Source organism: Arachis hypogaea, chromosome 14, assembly GCF_003086295.3.
Source record: "Arachis hypogaea cultivar Tifrunner chromosome 14, arahy.Tifrunner.gnm2.J5K5, whole genome shotgun sequence".
Taxonomy (NCBI): Eukaryota; Viridiplantae; Streptophyta; class Magnoliopsida; order Fabales; family Fabaceae; genus Arachis; species Arachis hypogaea.
Genome location: NC_092049.1, coordinates 141612065 through 141623046, shown reverse-complemented (window position 1 = coordinate 141623046; position 10982 = coordinate 141612065). Strand labels below are relative to the sequence as shown.

General features: G+C 31.7%; 1 protein-coding gene across 2 annotated transcripts; it reads left to right on the top strand.

Moving 5' to 3' along the window:
• Positions 1-4497: 4497 nt before the first annotated feature.
• LOC112798132 (probable sulfate transporter 4.2) lies at positions 4498-10975 on the top strand. 2 transcript variants are annotated; one of them, XM_025841316.3, is made up of 17 exons: positions 4498-5172; positions 5367-5415; positions 5989-6190; positions 6694-6862; positions 7029-7094; positions 7177-7284; positions 7621-7728; positions 7828-7893; positions 8104-8164; positions 8300-8427; positions 8710-8751; positions 9178-9294; positions 9660-9711; positions 9822-9960; positions 10031-10119; positions 10364-10440; positions 10533-10975. In XM_025841316.3, the coding sequence occupies exons 1-17, from the start codon at positions 4822-4824 to the stop codon at positions 10860-10862; spliced, it is 2154 nt and encodes a 717-aa protein (XP_025697101.1). In that variant the 5' UTR covers positions 4498-4821; the 3' UTR covers positions 10863-10975. The 2 variants fall into 2 exon arrangements, with proteins under 2 accessions (XP_025697101.1, XP_025697102.1); XM_025841317.3 differs by having other exon boundaries at positions 4627-5172; positions 5985-6190.
• The last annotated feature ends 7 nt before the right edge of the window (positions 10976-10982 follow it).

The following is a 10982-nucleotide window of genomic DNA, read 5'->3' as shown; positions in this document are numbered from 1 at the left end:
CTATTCCTACACAAAACCAATATTCAGTTTTCTATTCTACCTAAAATCTGACCCTCAGTTTTCTATCCCTACCCAAATCTGAGTCTCCGATTTGTAGTTTCTAATTTAAAAAAAAATAATTATCTCTATATCCATAAAAAATATACCAACTCTCCATAACTATGTATTATAAACCTCTCCAATTCATTACCAAAAAAATTAGCCCCACACACACACATATATATATAGGGAAGGTCTTTAAATAAATGTCAAAAGAGCTGGTTTTATTTCGTGACGTGCAAATGAGTCTGTGGATCAACCGATGAAGTCAAGGAAGATAAAATATAATATTAATATGCCATGTGCGACACGTTCGACGTATGAAATTCATAATAGATCCAACAAACAAGATATTTATTTAATTTAATGTCCTTTTACACTAAGCATCATTTTCTGTTTTTTGTTTTCTGAGAATGTTAGGGGATAACATTTATTTAAGAGAAAACTGATGATTATCTAATTTTTTAATAATAATAATAATAATATCGTTGTTAAAGAGAAACGTTTTTCTTTTACGTATAGTATAATACGAAATTAAACTAAGACAAACAATGGGACACACTTAATATACTATATTTAAAACTAAAAGTTTATCTCAACTTTGCACGAACCATCTAATTTTGTGATTATACGACAATTTAGGTGTGTTATCCCTAACCATATGCAACCTGACATAAACAATCGAACCACCAAAAAAAAAAAAAAAAACATAGTGCATGAGTCCATGTCTTCGGAACTAAGAATTCATAATATATATAATTACCTGGTCTTATTCGATTCCTTTGTGTTTGATTTCAAAACATGAAAATGATACTACCACTTAAGTCAGAGAGAGTATTTAAAACTTAAAGAGGTTAATAATGTAAATAGAAAACTGCTTAGATAAGGTAACATCTACTGAGAAGTTAGATCTTAAGTTGCGTGTTCAATAAAGACTTGTTAACCTATTTGTTAATTGTAATTAGTATGCGACTATTTCATAACATCTATTGCGTAACACCTCAATATAAAATTCTAAAACATGCGTGATTCTGATTCATAAACCTTGACAAGCAATGAAAGAAAGAAAGAGCAATCACCATCTTTAGAATAATTTATTTAAAACTTATTTTATTCAAGTGATATAATATTCCATCGTTTAATTTCAAGTGACATGATAAATAATAATCTAATAGTCTAATATAATAATGATTAATAACGATTAAACCATGATCTTTGAAAATGTTTGATTTCAAATACGTTTACCACTCCTAAGATACTATAATCCTATCTACATATGCATGTATGTTTCGTAATTAGACGGGTAGTCAACTCACTCGTCTATTTAAATAAGTGTAAATGGTTCAAATCTCGTATTGTGTATGCATGAAAATGAAAATATTGATTAAGGGTGTTCAAATTCAAACCGATCTAAATTAAACCGTTCATTCAATCCAATCTAAACCGAAAATCGATCAAAACCGTATTAATTTGGATTTGATTGGATTTTATTTTTTTTAAACCGCTGGATCGGATTGGATTTCAGATCTACTTTTCATAACCGATCCAATCCAATCCAAACCGCACAATGTGCAATAATATTATTATTTTATTATTATAGTTACAATTATACTTATAACATGTTTAATTTGTTAACATTTTATATTATTCATGTATTATTATTATTTAATAAATATTTTATGTTTAAAATATTATTTATTTATTTATTTATTTTAACTAACCTATAATTTTATTTCTATTATTATGTTATCATTAGCTTTTTGAAATATTATTGAGACTTATTATGTCATTGTTGATTATTTAAAATTTGATGTTGAGACTTGTTATGTGTATTTAATTTTTTTAATTTACAAAATCGCAAATCCAATCTAATCCAAACCGCTTAAAATTGGATCGGATCGGATTTTTTCAAGAAAACCATCCAATCCAAACCGCACCGCAAGTAAAATTAATATTCAGATTGAATGAATTTTTAACTTAAAACCGATCCAAACCGCACCGCGAACACCCCTAATATTGATACATAGATTTTAATGTTCCATAAGCAATTATAGTAAAGTTGTTCATATCATTGACTGTGACAACATCCTTCATACAATAATAAGCACATTATATAGCAACATACATTAAATACAAGTGATGGTCCAATTGCCTATTTTCATGACCTGATTATTACCTGACAAGTTAGGTGCATCATTGTGTAAGTTTGTAACCAAATTTTATTCCATTTTATTTTATAATTTTTTTTTTGTGAAAATACTATTTAAATTTTAATGAACCCCAATTAGTTTGATTTAAGTTAGTGACTAACTCTCTCAACAAACATGTAATGACCAATGGTATATCATTCTAACATATTTTTAAGTTACTCAAAGTACAAAATACAAAATGAAGTTTTTAAGATATATTTGATCCAATCATAGTACAGTGTGAATACAAAAATTCAGTTATAAATTAATCTTTGTGTATAAAAATTATATTTGGCTTTTCAAAAAAAAAGTCATTATATTGTTATAAACAAGTTTGATTATTTGTTTATTATTAATTTGATTATTCTAATAATTATTATTTAATTAAAAAAATATAAATTAATATATATAAATATATAGAAATATATAGAAATATATAATGACTAATTTAATTACTTAATTAACATATTGTATTAAGTATTTTTGCTAAGAAAATGAATATCAAGAGTTTAGATACAGTCTTATTACTGCTTTATTAGTAGATTTTAAATTAATTATTAATTAAAATATATTAAGTGATGAAAAGCAAGTTTCTTTAGATAATTAAATATTCCCATAAGTAGTCAATGACAATAAATTTTCACCATAAAAAAGGTGAACTACTTAACAAATTAGAACCTTACAGCTATATTGATTAAGAGTAGTATATTCCTAAAATTTAAAAGATTAAGAGTAGTATACAATTTTATAAGAAAGCTGATTAAGCCAAATCCATCATTTAAAAAATAGTGAATACCCATCTGACCCTGACAATTATCTCAAAAGGACAATGGGACTTTTAAAAAAAAAAAACATCTAATTCGGTCTCTGATCTTTTTTTTGGAATTGATTAACTCCTGTACAAAAAAAAATAATATTAACTTTTTTTTAGTACAGAGACTTCATTATCCTTTCGAAGTAATTATTAAAAAATGAGTTGAGTTTTTTTTTTTTATTAAAGATCTCGTTGTCTTTCGAGATAATTATGAAAAACTATTTTAAATTTTTTTCTTTAAAAAAGAATCTTGCTTGTAGTTGCAGCGTATCCCATAATATTTTTAGATCTTCATGAAAAGACGTCTAGGTTCACGTCAATCATTCAAAGTTGAGCTACTTATTATAAATAATATAAAATTTACAGCTAATAATATTATGACAAATGTCTTCATTGTTCATTATTTATTTGCTTTTGTGAAAATATGATTGGCTTTCTATAGAATTAATTCAACCCACCAATACGGGCACATACATTATTGGCCACCATTTCGAATTTCCCAATAGATCATATGGCATATCAAACGATGAATAACTAATAATGAAATCCTATAAGAAATTATTAATTTCATCATAGAGTAAATGATATTTTGTCCTTTTATGAGGGGAAGATTCATTTTTTTTCCACCTCACTATTCGATTCATAAAGTGGAGCTTAAGCCATATTTGACTAATAAACCATCAAATAATAAACAAGTGAAGATTTGGTTTCCCAATTCCCACGTTTCTTCTTTCTTTCCCTCCAATTATTCATAGGAAGAATACTAAATCATACCGATCAATATTTTCAAAAATATTTATAATTTAAACTCATATATATATTAGTCCTAAATAATATATAACTCACAATTAATCACTAAAATTTCAATCATTTTGAAGATTTGAATATATATATAAAATTTAATTTTGATAAAATAATTTTACACGTGTATTTAATTATTTAATACTGTATTAACAAAAATAACTTCCTTTCACTTTGATATCGTGAATAATAATCATAAAAAAATAAATGTGATTATATGACTATTAAAACATTTTACATTATTAATACATTAAAATTAAACTATATATATAATACATATCAACTGAATTTTTTTTAATGTGACACACTAGCACTTAAATTCAATAATACATGATTATTCATATATTTTTTAGTTTAATAGACTAAAAATTAATACTTATTTAATCAAACAAATCAATTGACTAATTTGACCAAACTAAATTGCATATTTAGAACACTAAATATGAGATCTATACAAATATCTAAGAAATAGTAATATAATTTACAAAACTGAGTAAAATCCACATTTGTTTAACTGTTAAAATTTCTACAGGAGAAATTGACTAAAAGCTTTTCACATGACATCAGTTAGATTATTTCTCAATCAACTTTCCTTATTCGTCATTATTATCATTATTATTATTATTATTATTACCAAAGATATGAAGACTTGAACCCACAACCTCTTAAATGAGTACGGAGAGTTTATGTCATTTGAGCTATTACTCGTTGGCTATTATTATTATTATTATTATTATTATTATTATTATTATATAAAAGATTTTTGTGTCCCATCTTACCCTTGAGTTCTTCTGATTTGTGTCTCATTCAGTTTTTCTTTTCCCTTTTAATTCTCCATCACTACCTATGCCTATGCGCCACAACCACTAGTTAGTTATACTTTCAAACTTTCAACTTCGAAACTCATTCCCACGCGCCACACGCGCCACGCACGCGCATGCTCTGAAATACCATCACCGAAATGCGCCGGCGCTGCGCATGGAGATAACCTACGCATCCCCCAGCTTCGCCGACCTCTCTTCCGCCTCCATGACGTCGCCGGCGACCAACACTACCTCCGCCGCCGCCGGAACAGCCACATCCCGTCCGGTCAGGATCATCCCCCTTCAGCACCCGAACATTACGAGGACGTCTTCTTCTTCGTCTTCCTCGTCGCCGTCGCCGTTTCCGTTCTCTCGGTGGGCGATGAAGCTCCGGCGAATGACGTGGATCGAGTGGATCGAGTTCTTCCTACCTTGCATGCGATGGATTCGCACTTACAAATGGCGCGAGTACTTCCAGACCGATCTCATGGCCGGCATCACCGTCGGCGTCATGCTCGTTCCTCAGGTAACTCATGCTTTTTTCGTTGCCGAGAAAAAACGGAGGAAAATTTGAATGAGTTCTTATTTGAATTGCTAAGTTAAGTTCGTGTTTGGTAAATGATTAATTGTTAATAGATAATAGTTTCTTTCTTAATCTGTGATTTCATTATAAGCTGTTTTTAACTAAGCTGCTTATTGCTCGTTCGTTCGTTCATGCAGTCGATGTCTTATGCAAAATTAGCAGGACTGCAACCGATATATGGACTTTGTAAGATTGCTCATCTCTGCTATGATGTTGAACGGTTAATGAAGTTTTTCGATTATGCATGTAACGTAGTTAAGCATAGCTTCATGAATTTCTAAATTTTACTCATCTCTCTCTCTCTCTCTGTTTTTGAGTGATTGTATGTGGGAAAAGGTGATAGAGGCCAATGGCAATGTTTTCTTTACTGGAAGAACTAAAATAGTAGATGAGAAAGAAAAAAAGATGAGCAAATTGATACAAAATTATGAACGAGTTTTTCCAACTTAGACAAAACCAATAGAACTCTCAAGTTGTTGACATTGTTTGATTTAGATTCAAAAATAGTTTTCTTTTCTTTTTTTTCTTTTATCAAATCATCTATGCACAAAATAAATATATACCGTGTCTTCCAAGCATCTCCCAGAGTTTGATTCTTACGAATCAAGTGTTGTTCATACCATGCTAATCTTAAAACATGCTATACTTTTGCTTTCATTACTTTTGTAGCTTGCATTATTTGTGTGTCATATATTTTTGTTGCTTATATCCTGAAGTTCTATGTAATATTTTGTTATTGATGTTATCTTTGCAAGGAAGACTCTGGATTTGTTCCCCTATTAGTGTATGGGCTATTTGGTTCTTCTCGCCAGCTTGCAGTTGGTCCAGTCGCATTGGTTTCTCTCTTATGCTCCAATGTGCTAAGTAGCATAGCTGACCCATCCAGTGAATTATACACAGAACTGGCAATACTATTGGCTCTTATGGTTGGGATAATGGAGTGCATAATGGGAATCTTGAGGTATTTTTGTCATTCTCATTTTCTGAATATAGGTTTAGTATTTTACCAAGGCTATGGATACATGCATGGGCATTTCCTTAAACGTTGTTTCTCCCTTTATGTACTGGTATCTGAATATCTGATAATTTAACCAAATATATAGTTGTACTTTATTTTCACCATGCGTGTTAAATTGATCAAATAATTATTTTGATACAATGCCTTTGAATCGATATAGGGTTGTGTTAGGCTTGTGATATTGTCCTAATGTATGGACACGATGTAATGATGTCTTTGGATTCATTTGGAATATGGCTTTATTACAATTAAGGTTAAGGACGATAAACGTGCTTGTATAAATTGACATGATGATTCTAACGGATTAATTGAAATATGAGTACCGTAACCAAGAGGAGGGATGGGACTCTTATGGCACCTGTTATACTTCAAACAAACAATTGAGCATCAACCAAGTTTTTTCTTATGAAAAGGATTTTAAGATACTTGTCTTTTGGTTGTTTCAGGCTGGGGTGGTTGATTCGTTTCATTAGCCATTCAGTGATATCTGGGTTTACAACTTCTTCAGCTATCATCATTGGTTTATCTCAAGCAAAATACTTCTTGGGATACGATGTAGTCAATAGTAGCAAAATCATACCACTGGTTGAGAGTATAATAGCTGGAGCACATAAGGTATGCATTACCGTCCTTGCGTTGCTTGGTTAACTTGAACTAGAATCAGTGCATGTATGACTTTCTAGTGAATTTTCAAGTAAATAAGTTGTTGTTCATATAACTATCATGGAAAATTGTTCCTTCTGCATTTCTTTATTAACAGAGGAGGTTTTCCCATTTGTAGTTTAAATGGCAGCCTTTTGTGATGGGGTCAATTATGCTTGCAATACTACTTACCATGAAACACCTGGTATGTATATGTCCGGTATTTGCTAAAACGTTTACCTTTTCGTGTCAGCTTCCTATTCATTGTGTTGACATTATACATTCAGGGAAAATCAAGGAAGCAGCTAAGATTTTTAAGAGCCGCAGGTCCCCTCACTGCAGTAGTTCTGGGAACTATCTTCGCGAAAATATTTCATCCATCATCAATTTCTCTGGTGAGTACCTAAAAAGATGTGACAAACTATTGGCCTTGCAATGCACTGGTCATATTAATACTCAAACATTTGACTCTCATGGTTCTACAATGCTCAAGAAACTTATTGCATACTTCCATGTCCTCTGATTATTACCCTAAATTACTGTCATAAATGAGAAAAATGTGCTTTGTTATTTGTACAGATAATTGATTTTTGTATTATACGTGACTGTAGTATTCAGAGTTTTGGACTTTGGGTTATTCTCTTTGAAATAATAATTGAGAGCTATTGATACATGAAGCTGATCAAATCCAATGTAACAAACTGATTAATATTGTACTGACTTTTGACTAGGTGGGAGATATACCTCAGGGCCTTCCGACATTTTCTGTTCCTAAAGCTTTCGGGTATGCAGAATCTTTAATTCCAACTGCTGCTCTTATAACTGGTGTGGCGATATTGGTAAGGTCTCCTTTTTTCTTTCATTGGGTTTTTCTATTTGAGCTTAATTAAAATAGTAGCTTGGCAGTTTGTTCTAGAATCACATAAATTTCCAAACAGGAATCTGTGGGTATTGCCAAGGCATTAGCAGCTAAAAATGGGTACGAGTTGGACTCAAATCAAGAGGTATATCTCTTTCCAAAGCATTTACAATGCCTGTTTGTTGCAGTTGTATAGAAGTATCTCCAGTCTAGTTATCCGTCCTGAGATACGGGATGGATATTGCTAGTAAAACTCATAGCAATTATTGGATTGGATACTTTTGGTTTTTTCTTTTATTTCATGTTTATGCAATAATCCAGATTGTATTTAATTTGTTTCTGGTTTCCTGGATAGTTGGTTGGGCTTGGTGTTTCGAATGTTCTTGGCTCATTCTTTTCAGCATACCCTACTACAGGTGAGACTTCTGTGTGACTCTGAAAATATTTAGCTTTCTGCCATACCAAAGCATCAATTGATTTCGGAATTATGACCTAACTAGCTCAAAAAATATATTGAAATAATTTTCATTTATTCTGAATGAGTAATACAGGTTCATTTTCAAGGTCAGCTGTTAACAATGAAAGCGGTGCCAAATCTGGAGTATCTGGGATTGTTTCTGGAATTATAGTGACCTGTGCACTTTTGTTCTTTACTCCATTGTTTGAGTACATACCTCAGGTTTGTTTTCATGTCTTTTATAGACCATATGCTGTGGTTGAAAAGGTTTTTCTTGCAGTTGTCTGTTTCAGACTAAATAAGTTCAAATGGAGATTCTACTACAGCGACATGCTGGAATTCAATCATAAAACTTAGAACAATGTTCACTAGTAAATAGCATTAAAATTTGAGAAATTATTTAACTTTATCTTTCCTTTCTATTGAATTTAAACTTCTTTCTCAATATGCATTTTCAGTACTGAGTTAGTGCTTACTATGAATTTTATTGTCCCAAAAATCCAGTGTGGTCTTGCTGCTATTGTTGTCTCTGCTGTGATAGGTCTGGTAAGAATTCCCCCTTTCTACTAATGAATTTATTTCATGTTCAATTTCTGTGGATAGTTAGAAGTGATATATTTACTTAGTTCTGGAGGAAAAAAACGAAGGAAGAAGTAATGTTAGTACTTTTATGTAGTGGAAAATCGGAAAACGTAATTAGAGTTTACTTCTATCTTTGTTCTCACTGCTATGAGATATTGTTTGATCATTTTATTTTAGCTTGGATACGATGAAAAATCAGCTCATTAGTAATTTTTATACGTTAAATGTCTTCTTTTCTATCTCATCTAATTTTCAAAATTTGTTGATTCGAGAGATTATCTTTTGTAGCAGCTAAATCATTTATTGTCATGCTCATCTAAACTCAATTGTGAATGTTTTGTAGGCTATCGCTTTTTCCACATCTCAGTATTTACTTTATGATTCTTTCAGGTAGATTATGATGAGGCCATCTTTTTATGGCGTGTAGATAAAAAGGATTTTCTTCTTTGGACCATTACTAGCATTACAACGTTGTTCTTTGGTATTGAAGTTGGTGTACTTGTTGGGGTGAGTACAAGGTGAACTAAAAATGCATATTCATTATGGAGTAGTCTTTATATGGTCAGGCATATTCTTTATGGAATAGACTTTTTATTGGATAGAACCCTTCTTGTTTCACTCGGAGATGATGGATAAGCCATTTCTTAGGGTGTTGATCTCATTCCAATGGAACTATGTAAGATGATTTCTTTGTATTTGTATTTGATCGGATACGTGTTCGCTCACATAATAAATTGACACCCTAAAGCCTGAACATTGTCATCTTGATTTCTTAGGATGTTTATTTTTAGTAGTCTTGCAAAATTAGTTGCATTCTCTATATTCTAAGCTAATCATTTTTTCTGACTAGTGATAAGGTTTTGAAATTGTAGGTTGGTGTCTCACTTGCCTTTGTCATTCATGAGTCAGCAAATCCACATATTGGTAAGTTGATTGGTCTAGTAATAGTCTTTAGACTCTTTAGATTATTCTTGTGTTATCTTGTGAAAAACACTTTAGTATTGTTGACATTATTATTTTGCTGTGAGCTGCAGCTGTTTTGGGTCGTTTGCCAGGGACAACTGTTTATAGAAATGTTAAACAGTATCCTGAAGCATATACATACAACGGAATTGTAATAGTTCGTATTGATGCTCCTATTTATTTTGCAAACACAAGTTATATAAAGGACAGGTAAGAAACCATTTGTAGTTAGAGTTTCTTTCTAATCGAGTGCTTTAATTCAATTAGTGTTTTCCATCAGGTTGCGGGAATATGAAATCGATTTTGTTAATTCTACAAGCCGCTGCCCCGAGGTTGAAAGAATTTACTTTGTGATTCTAGAGATGGCACGTAAGTCTTGCCTTTTTTCACAAATTAGCATACTGCATACGCCGTAACCTCAATTCCACATTTCTGGGCATGATTATGAACAAATTAAATTCTGGACATGCTCTGATTTGTCTCCTTGACACTATAATTTTCCCTTTTTCAGTTTTGTATTCTGTCTTTGATGTTCTGATTAATGATCATTGAAAGTACTTTCCTAGTTAAGAAACACCAAAAAAATTTTCATATGGACTTGTGATGATTGCAGCTGTGACCTATATAGACTCTAGTGCTGTTCAGGCTCTGAAAGACTTGTATCAGGAATACAAATTACGGGGCATCCAGGTACAACGAAATTTCATTTACACTTCAATTCGAATGTTCAAAATTCTTCCCAAGTATCATTACCACCAACAAAATTGGGTTGTTACTTGCAGATTGCAATATCAAATCCAAGCCCAGAGGTTCTTCTTACCTTGTCTAGGTCTGGGGTGGTGGATCTGATCGGCAAAGAGTGGTACTTTGTGAGGGTACATGATGCTGTTCAAGTTTGCTTGCAGCGTGTTCAAAACCTTAAAGGAGTATCCAACGGTTCATCAAGAGCACCCACTTTTTCAGAAGACAAACCAAGCTTGTTTGAGCGATTACTAAAACAGAGAGGAGAAAACTTGTCAATTACCGACTTGGAGTCTGGTAATGGCAGACCTCCACCCTCCAATAATGACAAAGCTTCCCATCTGGAACCGTTGTTACCAAAACAACAGTGAAGTTTTCTTTCTAGGTTTAGTGTAAAAAAAATGTATTTGCCATTATTTTGAATTGTATGATTGTTGTAAAATGTACTGAATAAACTTTCAAGCAATAATTTTTTGTGAAACTATCACTTT

Excerpts from the sequence above, each read along its gene's own strand:
- LOC112798132 (XM_025841316.3), top strand. The coding sequence starts at position 4,822 with ATGGAGATAACCTACGCATCCCCCAGCTTCGCCGACCTCTCTTCCGCC. Across the intron at positions 5,173-5,366 it reads GCGTCATGCTCGTTCCTCAG|TCGATGTCTTATGCAAAATT; the intron begins GTAACTCATGCT and ends TCGTTCATGCAG. Across the intron at positions 7,729-7,827 it reads TAACTGGTGTGGCGATATTG|GAATCTGTGGGTATTGCCAA; the intron begins GTAAGGTCTCCT and ends ATTTCCAAACAG.